The following is a 17,595-nucleotide window of genomic DNA, read 5'->3' as shown; positions in this document are numbered from 1 at the left end:
CAAATGCAAAATTTTCTGCATGTTAAGTACATCTAGCCTTCAGTGGCATTATGAACTTCACATCTTATACAAACTTCTCTAAAAATGAACTGTTTTCCTGTTCTCTCCTTTGTGTAAAAGTAGATGAGCTATGTTGAAATGCTGCCTTCTCAAAATTACTCTTATTTCATTTGCTCCCTCATATCCTTCAGGAAATTTTATGGTGTAAATTCAACATGCTTCATTTTCAGTGACAGGTCCAGAGCACAGGAACTCTAACTGGCTGAGGGAAAACAGAGTCAAATGTTTTGGAGAGGTGAACTCAGGGATGGATGAGGATAGCTGTATGAGAGATTATGGTCAGAAATAATGTTGAGGCAAAAAGTAAGTGGAGGAAGTGTAGTACCTTTCTGTTTTAAATGTGCTCCACCTGAAAGTAACCATTATTCAGTCATAACAAAGAAGCTTTCAAGTGTAGTATCCCTGAAAGACATGTAGTTATGCTGCCTGTAATGAGTCTTTCAATTTTCCATCTGGATTTCCTTTCTGCATGGTTTTGGGGTTTTTCTTTCTTTCTTTTTTCCTATCATTGTTGTGTCTAGAACGTAGTTGGAAGGTGGTATTTGCACCTAAACCCATTTCAAGACTGATCAAATCGCCACTGTCAACTCAGGAACAGCCTAGAGCAGAGGGTACATTCCTATTCAGTAAAACATTAATCATAGTCTGCCTATCACATATTTGTTTTAATAATTAACAAATCTATTTTAAAAGTATATACTTGATGTAAAAAACCTTTCAGTTGCAGTTTACTGATGGTGTTCTCAATCCCAAGTTTGTAAACCTTAAGATACTCCTTTCTGTTTTCTTTTGTAGGTGGACGATGCTGTGCCTTTTCTCCTGATGGGAAAGCCTTGGCTGTAGGGTTGAATGATGGGAGTTTCCTGGTGGTAAATGCTGACACTGTTGAAGATATGGTCTCTTTTCACCACAGAAAGGAAATGATCTCAGATATAAAGTTTTCACGAGGTATAATCAGGTGATAAAGTAAAAGGGCAGTGTTTATCTTGGAGTTTGTTTTTCTCCTCTAGAGGTCAGATTTGAGGGTTCAGGACGTAGACTGGCTTTATATGTGCTCCACACATTTAAATGCTTTAGAATTCTGTATGGTTGTATGCAGCCTAGTGTAATGGGGCCCACCCCTAACCGGTGCATTTGGATGCACTACAGTAGTAGAAATGTATAGCAATAATAATTCTAACATGCACACCTTTAATAACCTCAGTTTCTCTTCTTTGCAGAATCAGGAAAGTACCTGGCTGTGGCTTCCCATGATAATTTTGTAGATATTTACAATGTACTTACCAGCAAAAGAGTTGGCATTTGTAAAGGTGCATCTAGCTATATCACACACATTGACTGGGACTCAAGAGGTAAAATGTTTGACCAGAGATACTGATTTAAAATGCCTATAAAACGGAGTATCAGAAAGCTGTTTTTGTACTAGTTACTAAGATAAACCGTAACTACTAACACAAATGACGTTTCAATATCAAGCACCATGTGAGTTCAGTGCAATGACGTTTGTTGGTGGAATTCATCCTCACTTGTAGCATTTGTACCAGAGCACATGGTACGTCACTGCTGACAACATATGACTAAAATGTCACTTATGAACATAGTACTGCTTTTCTCTGCCCTGTTCTTTTTATAGTTTTGTAGTGTGTTGCACATTTTTCTTTTCCACCTTTTATGTCCAATTTCCTTTCTTCTTTGCTGAGCATTACATAGCAATCACTGCAATTAAGTTAGAGCACCTTACTGTCACAACTAACTAAGTCTAGCAGGATTGATAATAAGCTCATGCAAATAAGCCTTCTCGGACCTAATATGATTCTGTGTGGAACCACCTGTGTGTCTGAGCCCTGCTTCCCCTGTTGCACTAGTCCCAAAATGTGGGGCAAGCTCATTGACAACAACAGGGGCTAAACTCCTTTCTGAATCCGTTCAGGTCTGGGTGCCACTCTTGAGCTAGTTAAAGCAAGCCATGCTGCAGCTGAGACAGCACTGTGTGCCTGCTCTACAACCCTAATAGTTGTACACATAATAATAGCAATTTGTCTCATACTACCTGCATATCTGTAGTAGCCAGTTCTTGGATGTGCTACATGTGCAGATATAAAGTATAAGAAAACTGGAAATTCATTGTGTCCTTAATGGTATTTATTGGAAACTCTAACTGAACTTCTAGATGTAAAGGAATAATATACTAAACTGTACAACCTGTCTTATCAAGGTCAGATAGGAAGAGCATAATACTACTCTAGTCCCATGTTGCATTTGTTGTCAGTGATTCCAACAGGCTGAAGAAAGCTCATGTAGCGAAGGGCAAGACGCCCAGTCAAAATATAGCAATGCTGGAACTGCACTAGTTGACATCAGTTGATAATCTAATCCAGTGTTTCTCACTAAAAGAGTGCTTTCCCTGCAGTTATGCAGTTTCAATATCACAGAACTGCTTTTATGATAATAAATCCCCACAGGATTATTCTTACCCTTGTTATAATTTGAAAAATTCAGAAAATGCTTTCATTTTCTTATATCAGAAATACTGTAAAACTGAATTTGAAAGCATTTTTTTGCTTCTTCATGCACAAATACTTGCTAGCATGCTGTCAACTGCATGCAGGATTATCTTCCTAATATCACTGTATGTGCTCGGGTGTGGTGAACTTCATATTCAAAGACAATTTGGTGTGTCCTAGCTGGACTACATGCCAGCTAGGCAGTGCAAAATAAGCAGGAGCTTACAATGTTTCTAACTTTTGGCAAACCTGTCTTGCAAAATTGCTAGTAAAATTAATAGCATACAGCTCTTTAATTTTTTTTTACTTTCCATTATGATGATGATGAAAATACAAGCAAAATATTTCTTATCAGAAGAAAGTGATTTCCTGCAAGATGGTAATTTTTTAAGGATGTTGCATGATACTTAAGATATTACTTTTGCAGTGAATCAGGAGTATAGGACTCTTATGAGAGTGATTCTAAGCAGTTGTTTTACTTTTGCTATGTATAACTCTTTGGAGAATAATTTCCTAGCTTATGCCAGAAATCTTTTCATTCAAGCAAAAGAAATGTATTTCATAATTCATATATATAAATATATTCACATATATGAATATATTTTCATATATTCATAATATTAACAATAATGAATAAGATTCATAATAAACTCTTATTTCATATCCAGGAAAGTTATTGCAAGTCAATTCTGGTGCCAAAGAACAACTATTTTTTGAAGCACCAAGGGGGAAAAGGCATATTATAAGAATTGCTGAGGTATGAATTATGTTTACTGGATTTTTTACTATGAAAGTTATTTTTCTGGATTGTTGAAAATTAGCGTATTTTGTCTTCAAATGGTATATTTTTTCCTTTAAAAATACTACATTTTTCCTGGTTAGAGTTAGAATTATTTAATCATTCTGTATAGTGTCTTTCCTAGCATTTGTAAATGGTAGAACTTGCAAGTTTCTGTTTCTATCACTACCTTTATTTTTGTTTGTTTAATAGCAGTCATTTCCCATAATCCCCTTTCCTGAACAATCACCTCTTTTCTGTGTAATCAGTGTGCATACAGGTTATATGTAAGCCAGTATGACCTGGCTTTTAATGATGTTGATTGTTGCATACAATTCTACAAAATTGACAGTGTTTAGCAGAAAATCTTTAAGGAGATTTGTAACCAAATCATGCTCTACCTTGGGAAAGTGAGAATATTTAAAGTTTTAAGCCTTTGGGTGAAGATATGCAATTTGTTTTAATGAGCTGGAAAGAGTGAACAATTTCTAGAAGTAGTTTAAAAATTAAGTTAATATCATACATAGAAAAATATACGCATTAAATCAGTGTGTATTGGGTATGTATTAAGATTCCTTCTTTGGGGGTAATTTTGATTGCAGATAGAGAAGATTGAGTGGGACACCTGGACATGTGTTCTTGGTCCTACTTGTGAAGGAATTTGGCCCATGCACAGTGATGTCACCGTTGTAAATGCGGCTAGTCTTACAAAAGACGGAACACTATTAGCTACAGGAGATGATTTTGGTTTTGTGAAGCTTTTTTCATATCCAGTGAAGGTAATAAGTGCATTTATTTCTGTGATTAGAAACTGTGCGAGAAAAGGAATTAAGGAAGACGCTGTTCGCAATGTGTCAGCCTGCTAATATGCGAATTCTTTATGCTACAGGGCCAGCATGCAAAATTCAAGAAGTATGTGGGTCACAGCGCACAGGTAACCAATGTTCGGTGGTTACACAATGATTCTGTGCTGCTGACTGTAGGTGGTGCTGATACAGCTTTGATGATCTGGACCAGAGAATTTTTGGGCATTCAGGAGAGTAAGCTGGTTGATAGTGAAGAATCAGACACAGATGCAGAAGAAGATGGAGGTAAAAAGGATTGTATAAAACATGTCTTTAATTTGGTCTTCGTTCCACAGAGACTCACGCAGGCGTTTAACTTGAAGTGGGCAAGAAACTTTCATGTGCTAAAGTTCAGTGTAGGGAGAGCTTGGTAGGATTTGTTTCCTTCCTTTTATTGTGGCAGATCTTCCTGTTTTGTTTCATAGTGGAAGAGTAGAAGAGTAGGTTGTTTTATTTTATGTTTTATTTCTCTAAGGTTATGATAGTGATGTTGCAAGAGAAAAAGCAATTGACTATACCACTAAGATCTATGCAGTAAGCATCCGAGAGATGGAAGGGACAAAACCACATCAACAGCTGAAGGAAGTTTCAGTGGAAGAGAGGTATGTCACACAAAGGCATTCGTTTCCAAATGTACTTTGCGTTCTTTTGAGTCTCTTTTCATTCAACTAAAATTTGTCCTTAGAAATAAGGCAAGAATTTTAAAATTCACAAGATAACATTTAAAATGGTGCTCATAGAGTACAACATTGTTAATGTGATAAAGAAAAAAACATATATGTAAGCAAAACACCTGCGAGTGTTGTGTTCTCTTCTGCTGTCCACATAAGCAGTTATATTCTTTCCTAATTAGTATGTGTAGCTGTACAGATGTCTGCAGCAGGGTGTTTGTGATAGGATGAGCTTGTAAATACTTTGTAGTTAAGGCTTTTGGTGATGTTATCATTGAAAGATTTTCAGTTGCTTATAGTTGTGTTACTGTTAAAGCTGTGATTTCCCCTGGCACATGTTGGCCTTAGGCTGAATTATTCTGAAAAAAATAAGCTGGAAGGAGAACAGTATTAGAGAGGACAGTAAAGAAAAAGAGGTAAGAGCTAAACATAGAGGGTGAGGTCCAGTGAAACACAGCCCTAGGGGAGTGAGTGAGTAAAAACTCTGACAGGGACAGGACTGCTGGGACAGAACAGGACTAACTATGACCAGTAAAGTACATTCTCCTTTGTAATCTGGAACAGTAAATCTGCAACTGTGGATCCAGTTGATGACTCAACTGTGAACCCACGCAGTTTCTTTCGATAGAATTTCTTTTTATAAGTGATCATTCTTTTATCATGGGTTTTCTTGCTTTTGCCCAATGTTGGGCATTGACAATAAGGACTGCTGTGAGTTAGCCCACAGAAAGAATTTAAGCTTGGTTGTTTCCCCTCAGTTTACCCAGAACACATGACTAATAACAATACCAGAAGTGTGATGGCTCATTGTTCTCCCCACAGGGATTGTGCCGTAGTTAGAGAACAGGATACATAGTCCTCGGGGAACACAGCGAGTGCAGAAGTAAGTGCTGGTGCACTGTAGGATCCCTGCTGCAGGTGTTGCAAAAGATGAGAGGGCTGTGTGTAGAAGGAGGCTGGGATGGCGAGAAGAGAACGCTCTGGAGCCTGTGGAGCTGCTGCCTTGCTGTTTCTGCTTCTGTCACAGAGCTTCTTGGTGATGGTTAGCAAATAGAATATTTTTACAGGCAATCTCTAGCTCTGGGTACCTTATTTCCTGCTGTCAGCCGAGAGATGTAAGGCTGAATTTGCAGAAAAACTGCATAATCCCAGCTGCAAGTAGAGATCATTTAAGCAGTTCTTTGAACAAACATAACCTGTAATTACACTGAACAGATTCAGGTCTCTCTTACTTGACTATTGAAAACTAGTGGCAACTTTTGAGATTTTTGGCTTTAAATCACCTTGGTGTCCTGATTTGCAAGATACAAAATGGAGTTAGTAATACTTCCTAATCTCATGAAGACTTTTGAAAAATAAATCAGTTTAAAGCTCTCAAAGAATGCAGTGCTGAACATCATGGGCAGAAAGTAATAATTAATAGTTTTTCATTCAGTATTTGAAAAGCAGAACAAATGTTGGGTGTGAAAAATTAGAATAGTTACTATTTTCATTGCAATGTTTTAACAAAAACATGTAGCAGGAGGTTTAGTGATTTTTTTTCAATGAAATGTTGGCCTATAACCATTTCTTTTCCCCTTCTTTTAAGGTTATCGCTTTACATTTTCTTATTTACTCATATAAAGTTTTTGTTCCTCCATTTTTCTATAAAAAGGCATAGTGTATTATCTAGTAAACAGGAGTGCTTTGTGATTAAGTTAAAAAAGGGACAAAAAATCTTTTATTTTGGGCAAATACTGCTAAATTGTTATTACACATGAAATAACAAGTGCCAAAGGCACCATGGCCAGATGTTTTACATTAGAAAACCTTGTACCTTCCAGCTGCTTTATTCTGCTTTGGTGATGCAAAAGCAACTGCGGAGTGAGTTTAATTGACCGATTAAGCTGGGCTTACAATTGTTTTGTGCTAGTGAATTACCAGCAATATAAGCATAAGCATCCGTCTCTTCTGCAGCTTTTCAGCACTATTTTCAGTCCAGGAGTGAAAATCACCACAGTTTTCTTTGGGTCCGTACGAAGCCTTCCTTCTCTGAAATGTGGCCATGGGTCTGCTGCCTGATGAAGCAAGTACCTGCTTCTCAGAGGAGCATCTCAGTCTGCCACATACACTTCAGGCTTCCTGTCTTTTGAGTCTGTCCACATTCTCAGTCCTACGCTGCATAAGCTGATTCAGCTGAACCTGCTGCGTTGCTGTGGAGGAAGGCACCCCCTGAAATGAACAGGCAGTTTGCCTTTTTCAACCTTTTTAACAAAACATACAGTACCTGCAGAGCAGCACGTAACAAGACAGGTGAAGCAGGCTTCCTCTTTGTCACACTAACACTGATAATTCGTAACGTAAGGAAAACGTGCTTTGTGCTATCCATCGCTACAAAGCGACACAGAAGCTGGAAGCTCCTCTCTAGTATGCCCAAGTGTTTCCACACTGCCCACTCTGTTTATGGCTGGTGCGCCTAATTAAATGGGTAGACACCTCCTCTGCACTGAGGTTGCCTCTGATTTCCATAATAGTCTCTTCATAATGACTGCACATGAAAAAAACAGCATGCCATAGTCCATCTGAAGGAATAATCTATCTCCTAACAAGTTCTAGACTGAAGAGAGCAAAAAGGAAGGTTTTAACATTCTCCATATCTTTTTTTTCTTCTTACTGTCTCTATGTAATCAAAAGGTTTAGACTTCATTTTAAATTAGCTTTAAAATAAACCCTTCTAACTGTCCTTTCCATCTTTTCTGCTATAGAGTCGCGGCCATGCTACATATTTTTACTATGTCCTCTTTCACGTGTCTTCCTTCAAGCTACTTCAATATAATCACATTTTTGGTATTTGCAATTTGCTGTTCTGATAAATTTGTCAACAGATCCCGTACTTCTCATACCTAGCTTGTTAGGCAAAGGTATATTCATTTCCCTTTCTTTGTTGGATTAATGTAAATTACCAGAATTTGTAGTCAAACAGATGCAGAAATTTTATGGTCAAATATAGGCAAAACTGCAGTTTCTGAGGGTGTTGTGCTGGGATAGGGCCTTAAGCTGTGAAAGGTAGTGGGATGCAGTAAAATGAGATTAGTGTGTTGTCTACTGCAGTTGTCAAAGACTTTGATTTTTGGCCATGGCTTGTTGTACCAGTTGTACCAATATGCGCACAATTTATGCAGAATCTCGACACTCCCAATTAGGAGTGCTTCAGAGTGAAGCTGATATCTCTCATAGGACATAAGAATTATGAGGCAAGCTTTGTAGCTCTGTCAGATTTCATTTTTTCTGAGAATACAAACGAATGCAGCAGCTAAGGAAGGGTTTGTCTGACCATATTCTAAAAGCTTCCTGAAAGCACCGGGCTGATTTTGCTTTGGACCTACAAGGGTCCAAAGTGGCAGTCGATCAAGCCAGATGAAATTAAAAGTCTACAACTACTAAACTGTAAGTCTTCAGGCAAAACCTAAGTTCTAAATCAGCAGGTCTTCAGGATGTGGAGTCTTGAAATCTCTGTGCACAGGGTTGAGTGAGATGGCAACAAGTAATATTGAAGTCAGTTCACAAAGCTTTACATTTTCTGCAAAAGGCTCAGCTGAAGTAGCCTCTCCCAGTCCCGTCAGATATGAGGAAGGGAAACAAGAGGATGTATTCCATTCTCTTTCAGGCAGGTACGTGGGAGAACCTGTTAGTCTTCTGAGGGGGGAGATTGTCTGGAGAAAATATTCCAAATCCCAAATCTTTCCTCTTTGTAATTATGCCGTATGCCCGTATGAAGACCTCAAAGATTGTGCACTACGAATACTCTGAGACTGATAACATACTGTCTAAATTTTGAAAATTATGTTACAAGCTGGAAGGCCATTTAAGACAGAAGTGATGAGTTAATCACAAAACCTGAAAAACTGCCAGCTCACTTCATTGCAAAATGCAGTGAGGTTCTAAGAAGAAAGAAGTGTTCCCCCTTGCTGTATTTTCATTGTGTGTCTGAGAGGAAAAATTGTGAGTTATTCATAGGTATAGCATGTAGAAACCCAGATTTAAACGAAGTAAGTTTAAATTAAGAAAAGAAAAGAAGAGGGGAAAAAAACCAAGCTTCCAGCTTCCACCTCAAGCAAGAGAGGAGTAGCTGGGGCTGTTGCTCTGAGCTGCTTCTTGGGGGTAAATACTTTAAGCTATGTTTTTTTCTTTAAATAGTAATATTCAGAGGGTGAATTGTTGTTTTAAAAGTTATTTCCCTGCTTATGTAATACAAATACACTTCAAAGGTACTCTGTGACATCTAGGAGACAGTTTTGGCTCAAGAAGAGGGCTGGTTCATTTTCCTCTCTATTGTAGTTACATTTCCATCTTTTTAACCTTTGTGTTTGCTAGAATAAGCTTGCAGGACTCTATGCTTCTGTAATATTAGGACTGGTAAATCTGAAAACGTCAAAGTACCTTTATCTGTCTAGAAATAACAAATCATTGTACAATTCAGGAGGAGTTTGATGTCAGGATCTGTGATATGTCCCCTGAGAAGATTGCAAGTATATGGTTGAGAGCTGATATAGGCAGTGCCGGGTTATGAGGGGAAAGCTTTGCAGCAACCACCCCCCTTCTGGAAAGCAGTCAGCAGTTCACAAGTGACTCCCTCCAGGTTAATACAAAGACTTACTCTACTGTTGTTCTGTCGAAAGAGCCGAGCCAGCAATTCTTGTCCCTCCTCTCCCCCACCATGGGAAAGAGAGTAGGAGGACAGATTTGACGTAATACTTGATACAAGATAACTGCGACTTTGAGCAGCTGCTGAGCATCCTCCAGTACTACCTCGGATGTGCTTTGTGCTTAGCACAATCCAGCAAGATGAAAAGGAAATCTATATTACACTGGCCTTCTGCAGATCTCCAGGGTATTGGGCCCCTAAGCAAACTGGGCAGAGAAATTTCATTATTATAAAGGGCAAAAAAATCCTGATGTATGACAAACTTGGGGATAGTATTAAGGTTTTTCTTTAGAAAAGAAAATTAAAGCCCTTTATCAAATGTACTTTTCCCGTCTCATTTATTTGCATAATGAAAATAATGATTCTGCAAATATCTTGGAGGAACTTACAAGATACATGATAGATTTTACTTGCAGGATTTGAAATAAATCATGGTCTGGTATTTGGTGGGGGGGACCCAGGATTTACTGTCTCTGTCAGCAGTTACAGCTTTAGAATGAAAAAATAACAGGAGACATGAGGCTGAGGAACAGGTTTTTTATATCTTGTGGTTGTATTAGTTCGTGCATTCAGTTAAGATAATTAATTGATTGTTGTTTCTCTCTCCTCTCCCCAACCTTCTTGTTTTTCTTCTTCTCCCTTTCCATGTCTGTCCTTCTATCCTCCCACCCGCCCTTATTTTTCTCTCCCTTTTTTGCTCCTCTGATTGGCATCCTCTTCTTTGTTCTGCCCATATGGTACAGAAGTGGGGTGCCAATGAGAGGTGCTGCAGGAGCAGTCTCGCGGTGTGGGAGCTCCAAGAGCAGTGCTCCCACACCACGGGACCACTTGGTCACTGGTGGGACTGTCCCAGACAATCCAGGACAATTGTAAGCTATACTGTGTGTTACCTAGGAATTGTGCTTCATTTCAGAAAAGGGCTAGCTTTTGAACTGGGACCATTTTAACTGGCAAAGAATTTATATAACAAGAAGTAAAACAGGCTTGCGTGAAGACTGTATTTATGTTACTAATACAAAAGGCAAAGATACGTTTGCGTTTTGCATTCGACTAACCGCTAACATATATCCTGTGTTTGCAGCTTTCATTCAGTTTGATTTGCATGACTCTACATAAACTGACAACTCTTGTAATATACCTGGTGATGGAAAACCCTTTAAAGGAGGCTGAATGTATAGAAAACACAAAGCAAGCATTAGCATGTTTGTCTAGTTTTCTGTTTTCTTAACATACTGGCTTGTCTCACTTCCCGTGAGTTATGTGTCTCAGAGCCTGTTCTCAATTGTGTTCTTATGCATCATTTGTAATCGTATGTTCTGATAAAGATGAGAAGTTGAAGAAGGTGAAGAAGTTGGATTTTCTCTCTTAAATAATCAAAAGAATAATAATTGATGTCTTTAAAAAAACAAGACCTGAATTACATAAGTTTTCAAAGTAGCCCCCACAAGTGGTGAGTACAAGCCTTTGTACCATAAACTGACTTATTAGACATATGGTTACAAAATTTGTTCGTGCACTTTTACATGCGCACTTCTGTGGGTGCAGTGTAAAAGCTTTGAATGTGAATCTGTGTTGTATTTATGTGTAGGTGGGAACTATTCAAAATGTACCTGGAAAAACACATCTCTGGGGTAGAGAAAATAACTTATTTCAGCAGAGACCTACTGTTTGAGTAGCATCCTTTGGAATAGTCACTTTTACTTTCTGAACTGTATTGTGTCAGGTTAATGCATCTTCAGTGTATTTGGCAGCATGCTGGTTTCATAACGGTTGTCCCCAAGGCTTGAATGCATTGTGACTGGTTATTTTTACAGTCCCTGCCGACCTACTGAACTCGGAGTCAATCTCGCTTCTCCCACAGGTCAGCACAAAGCTGGCCCAAAGGTCTTTTTCATTTATGTGACACCGAGCGGGTGTGGAACGGAGGGATGCTGATACTGTCACAATGCACAACGTGTTACCAACGCTTGTGCCTCTGAACTTGAGTGCTCTCTGCACTGAGGTTAATGAGAAATACTCAGCTTATTTTGAGTGTTGTTGTGTAGGTTTTAGTCCATGAAGATTCAAAAGAGTTGGTTCCGCTATGTTTTTTTATGCAGAGGAAGGATGCTATTTTATCTGCCTATTGTGTTTTACCTCTAGCCCAAAAGTTCTCCATATACTATTGGTTGAATATTTTTACTTATATAGTGAGCATAGCTTCCAAATGTGTCAGAGTTTACATGAGGCATAACAAAACAAATGGAAAAGACTCTTCCTCTCAAACACTATCACAAACCCAGAGAGAAGCCTCAGGAAAGAGAAGAACCTTGCAGAACATGCTAAATTTATGTTGATTCTGGTGCCTCGGTAGTATATGGAGAGAGTTTTCCTGAAGTCCCATTAGCTGAGGTCTTCAAAACTTTTTAGCTCAAAGTCAGAAATTCAGGTTTTGCCTAAAGTGTGTTACAATGTGTTCCCTGAAGGTGTTTTTGGCAAATGCGGCTGAGGGATCTTCCCGACAGCCCCGTCTGTCCAGTGTATTATGTATGGCAGATCTCTATGCAATAGGGCCAGCCTATTTACAATAGTTGTTTAGATTAACAGCTTTACAAAATGTTTAGAACAATGAACTTTCTAAAAAATAAAGGCCTTCAGATTTCATTCAGAACTGATTATCCTTCTTATTAATCTGCTTTTCTGCTTGTTTCACATTTGGAGACTGAACTAGAATGACATGTGAATGCAATGACTAGCTTCCCATACAAAATACGAAAATGGCTATCTCTACCATATGCTCTGCAATAACTTTTGTTTTTTCTTTTTAAAGAGTGCATCAGCATACATGTGAAATCATAAATATTGTAACCATGCTAAGGCTTTTTCAGTGCTATGCTTTTAAAAACTGATTTAGATTACAATTGATGTTTCCCTCTAGTTTTGTTTCAGCTTTTGCCATGTATTAAAAAGTAGCATATCTTCATGTTGAATACTATTCTTTTTTGTTGTCTTGTGTTATCTATAAAATGTAAAGGAAAAGTAAAAGCAGGAAAAGTTGTATGTATAACTCCTATGTATGTTGGGATGGGAAAATCCAAGGGTCTAGAATTCACCAAATCTTTTAGGCGCTTCTTAAAGCTTTAGGAGTTTTGCAGCAGTTTTAGGGCACTTGGGAATCCCCCTCACGTCAACTAGTGGAAGCGTACTTTTAAAAGTTGCTTTTGCATTTTTTCTGAAACGAACAGTAAATTTTTTTAAATCTTGGATTTTTAATTCTCTTGTCCAAACAAACCTACCAGTAGTGGATCATCTTACTTCTCTTTGAACCTTGCTTTCGCTTCTTGGGAGCAGTCATGCTCGCTTTTATTTTTGTGTAGCAACCAAGCATGCGCCCTCTCCGGTTAGTAGCCATCTAAATGCACACGTTAGTTGCCGAGCTGGACACTCTTCAGCTTCCTCCCCACTCATTTCTGCTGGGCCCAGCCCGTCACCTTCTCGGTGTCAGGACATTTTTGTCCATCTGTCCCTGCTCCAGACCTCATTGTTTGTCGCTTTCACGCAATATTGTTTCTGAAGACGCAATTGTGTTCTCATTGGCATTCAGAACAGAATATTTGTGTCCTCGGCAATTTAGTACTGATGCAGACAGCATCTCTCATCAGAGGGCAATTATGCCCTGTGCTCTAGAACCATGAGTTGATTATCCCTGTCCCATAGAATTGATCATAACAATTTTTGGTCTGCTTTTTCTCTCCTTTATTTTCTGTCTAAATAGATCTAGCTTCCCCCCCCACCTTACTTTGGCCCCGTTCTCTAAGATCATGTCTCTCTTCTCCCTCAAGGTGCCCCACTCTTCCAAAACACCATTCCCTCTTCCCCGTCCCCCCCCCCAGCTCTCGGTATGTTCATCTGTTATTCCCTGTCCTAGTGCTGCCTGCTCCCCCCACCCAGGATTTAGGCTCTTTCTACTCATCAGCCTTGACCGTTTCAGAGAGCCGCCTTGTTTAGGTGAGAGTGAATGAATTGTCACTTGCACCTTGTTACATTTCTGCATGAAGATCCGTAAAGACAGTGGGTGAGATTTTGTCAGTTAAATCTGGAGTTATCTCACTGATTTATAACCGTGCATACTTGTGTAAGCATATCATCAAGATAATCTTAGTAATAGAAATTTTATTTGCTGTATTCACAGTATCTAAAGAACTGAAAGCCCTCTAATGTCTGAGTGTGTCTTATCTTTCCTGGACCTCGTTCATCCCATAATGTAACATAAGCACATTTATTTTAAATTACTGGAAAGAAACCGTTAATGCTTGTATTATGTTTTAACTTGCTTTCCTTTGGAGGCAGGGAATTGTCAAGTAAGTACTAACAACACACAGCACAGAAAAAACACAGATTCCTGTGAATGTACAATGCAGATTGCGTAGGTCAAAAAGGGTAAATATATGTTATTTGCTACGGTGCAAATTTCTTGTCTTGACACTGCCATCTTATGTGTCAGAATAAGTTAGGTGTAGTCACAGACTTGTTAAAAATTAAATGACTTGTTAAAATGTTAAAAATTTGATGCTGCTTTACATTTGTTTTATTAAGATGATTATAAGGCAATGAATGCATACATCTGTGTATATATACATGTACATGTATATATGAATGCACACAACAGTTGTGTTTGTGTGTACTGTGAATAGATACATATATATAAAAGTATATGTGTGTATGTGTATGTTTCCAAATTAAATCTCATGCTTACAATCTAGTGATTATCAATCATGTCATAGTGATAGTGTTCTCTCGCTTTCAAGAAAAATTTTGGCTTGCTCTTGTCACCAACTTTAACTGAGATTCCTAGGTAAAGAAATGTAAAAATGATCCATTTTAAAATTACACTAAAACAGAAAAAAGAGCAGGAAGCATACAAGAAAATGATTTCTTATTATCATAAGTGCTGATTCAAAGGCCTTAGTAAATCTGGGCTGAAATGGCTTTTGCTGTTCTAGCATCACATAATGATTTTATTTTGTAAGAGAATTAAGTTTTGTAACAGTTTCCTCCGACCCTTCTCTACTGGTGATTGCGCTGCTATTCGGTCCAATTACCACTGATGGTTATGTAACGTGACCTGACCGACCACTTTCAGAGAAAATAAAGGTACTTGTTTCCCCGTGAACAAAAAAGTACAAGCTGTCCCCGAAAGCGAGTTGGCCTACTGATGAACAGTTATGAGGCTAAATTGCGGGCTGAACTAGGATAGAAAACAAGCATCCATTGTGTGAAATTCCCCCCAGTGCTTATGAGACTGTTAAGTTTCCACCAGTTGCCATCCCTGTCAGGCACCCGAAAATAAGCAAACACGTGGAATCACCTTCTCCTTCAGTATAAAGTGTGCAGGAAGCATGGATGTAGCTTCCTTTTATTCCTCTGTCCTGTAGGATCTTTAGTTCAGAGTACGCCCAGGGCTGCCAGGGTATGACGTTTCTGAATTTGTAGACTGGTGCACTCTTTAATTTCTGTTTTAGTTCTTGCTGGCATGCTTGAATAGCATGTTTTGTGCCACAAAGGAATGACTGATCGACTCTAAAAATGCTTGTGCATGAGTAAAGTGGTCAGAAGTACACCTAAACCGTATTAAGTTTCTTACTTGGCTTTGTTTGCTGCTTACCAGGGGATCAAGGTAACTCTTTCGCTCTTTTAATGTCACAAGATCACCTGCTAATGTACTTTGCTAGTAAGTGGTGAGTTTCCTTGTTTGCTTGAGAAGTGGGTTGGTTTGTTTACTTCCAGCTTTGTTCTGTCGCTTTTTCAGAGCTCAGATTTTCATGCTCCTTACTCCTGCAATAAGTATTCTAGCTGTGTAGCAGTAAGTGTTCTAGCTGTGCATTTTGTCAATTGTTGCCTTTAATACCTTCCATAAAAAATACAATTCCAGAAAAAGGAGGTCCCTTTAAGCTAAAGGGATTTAATTCTTCTGTAATTAACTTTTGCAAAATGAGAATTAATGGTAGGTAGAGTATAAGGACAAGAACAATCTAATTTTCACAGCATATATAATGTATATCAAGTTTGCACCTTTTTGAAATCTTAAACTGTTGCAAAAGCGTTCCAAATTTGAGTGTTTATTAAATAAATTGAGGCCAGGCATTTTGGGGGTTTTTTTACTTACAGAACCCCACTGTTGTTTAACCCTGTCTCCAGAATCTGTTTTGTATTGTTAACAGCAGCCATCAAGTGGTGTTTTGGAGCAAGCATCTCACCATAATATCTGTTTTTCTTCTTTTGCCATCACCACTTCTACCCCAACCTTCTAGCAAGATCCATTTTCTAAGTAAAAGATGATCAAACATGATAAAGAAGCTAGGCCGGATATCTATCGGCTTATTTCCCCAGTAATCCAGTGCAATTTTTATGGCTGTCTTCTGCTGTTGACAGGTTTAGAATTAGCCCTCATGAATTTCTGTTAACAGAAAGGGAGAATCATTATGCTTAAATTAACACAATGGTCATCTGAAGTGGAGCCCTTGCAGCGGTCGTTTGATTTTGTAAGGTCATGAACTTCTAGAGGCTGAGCTGCCTCTACTCCTCCTAGGTTTGTGCGCCTCTTTTTTTTCTTGGAAGGATCAAGTCAAATAGTAGCAGATAACCTCTAGGTTATCTGTCTTTAAAGACCATTTGCACAAATCAAATTTTGTTTCTGTCTGCATTCTACATTTGTCTCTAGATACTTTTAGCCACTGTAATTATATTAAAACAGCTTTGCTGGCTTTAGTCTGTTAAATTCACATGGATGAATGACTTGTACATTTTAAAATGTAATAATTTTATCTCTAATATGATTTTGAGAAGATTTTTATAAAGTTTTGTCAAGGTTTTGTGAGGGAGCTTCTCAGAAGCAGCAAGGTTGGGAAAGGTCAGCTGCCAGCTGTAAAAATCTTTTAGACCATTTCTAAAAGCAACAGTTTACTATCATTTAGTATTGAAGGTTTTTCCCATGGATTTAAATCATTATGATTTTTAAAAAATGAAATTGCTGTACAGTGGTCTGTTCTGCCGCTCATCCACAAAATCTACATCAATGTTACTTCTGCTCTTTCCGTCAAAACGCATATGGGTGTAGTCAGTTTATTGTACAAGTCTAAAAAAGCTTTGTATTAAGCTCATGTAGTTGCAGTTGGCCATTTCCTGTTCACACACAAAACATATGCTATGGTTTTGAAGGTTTTACTTTCCTTTCCAGCATGTTGATTGTCGTCTTTTTTAAATGTTTGTTTCAGGCCACCAGTTAGCAGAGCTGCTCCTCAACCCGAAAAACTGCAAAAGAACAATGTCAACAAAAAAAAGAGACTGGTTGAGGTCAGGCTTAATGCTTTTTCATTTGCTTTATAAGTAATACGTGCTGGGTGAAATTCATCCCTATTTTGAGAGCAAAAGTTATGTATAGGTAGAAAAGAAAAAGAAATTTCTAGAAAGTGCTTGCAGCCCTAGTGGCAGACACCAGAAGATGCAATAGACAGCAACGTCTGTCGGAAAGAACCTCAGATTCAGGGTGATAAAGCTTACCTATAATGTCGGATCTCTCCAACCCCAAAATTTGTCTCTTAATTTGAAGGGCAGGTAGAGGGGAGGTGTATGTACACCCACAGTAGAACCCACGCTCACTACATAACCCCAAGGGAAATACAGTCAGAAACTGCGCTTTCACACATGAAAAATCACGTGCGTGACTTTGAATGATGAAATTTACTCAATTACTTTGTAACGTACATTTTTCCCCAAACTGTAGCCTTCCCCCCCTTTTGGAATTTCTGTGTAATATGCTGAACAAGGAATATTCTGTGGTCTGTGTGGACAATTTGCAACAATTGCTTGGCTGCTAATGTCATTCAAATTGTTCAAAGTAAGCCCTAATTGTGTTTGGAACAGATTCATTAAGTCTGTCTTCTGGGCTATAAAAGCAACTTTAACAACAATCCATTAACCATCACTGTTTTTCTGGAGGAAATGTCCTTGGCAATTGCTTATCGTAAGCTGACGTTACACCTCTGATCAATGTTTTAATTGTAGAGTTACTTAT

At 38.4% G+C, this 17,595-nt stretch overlaps 1 protein-coding gene across 3 annotated transcripts in view; it reads left to right on the top strand.

Moving 5' to 3' along the window:
- EML6 (EMAP like 6) overlaps nucleotides 1-17,595 on the top strand; it is a gene marked incomplete at both ends in the record, with an annotated part of 113,043 nt that overhangs the window by 80,459 nt on the left and 14,989 nt on the right. For 2 of the 3 annotated variants that reach the window (XM_081997307.1, XM_081997305.1), the window contains 7 exons: nucleotides 856-1,008; nucleotides 1,281-1,412; nucleotides 3,233-3,321; nucleotides 3,945-4,121; nucleotides 4,232-4,433; nucleotides 4,663-4,789; nucleotides 16,796-16,874. In XM_081997307.1, coding sequence (XP_081853433.1) covers nucleotides 856-1,008; nucleotides 1,281-1,412; nucleotides 3,233-3,321; nucleotides 3,945-4,121; nucleotides 4,232-4,433; nucleotides 4,663-4,789; nucleotides 16,796-16,874 — 959 coding nt within the window. Of the gene's footprint in view, nucleotides 1-855; nucleotides 1,009-1,280; nucleotides 1,413-3,232; nucleotides 3,322-3,944; nucleotides 4,122-4,231; nucleotides 4,434-4,662; nucleotides 4,811-16,795; nucleotides 16,875-17,595 lie in introns of all 3 variants that reach the window. The other variant, XM_081997306.1, reaches the window with a different exon arrangement.

The sequence above is a fragment of the Phaethon aethereus genome, assembly GCF_964289735.1.
Source record: "Phaethon aethereus genome assembly, chromosome: 3".
NCBI lineage: Eukaryota > Metazoa > Chordata > Aves > Phaethontiformes > Phaethontidae > Phaethon > Phaethon aethereus.
This window is presented reverse-complemented; position numbering and strand designations above follow the sequence as displayed.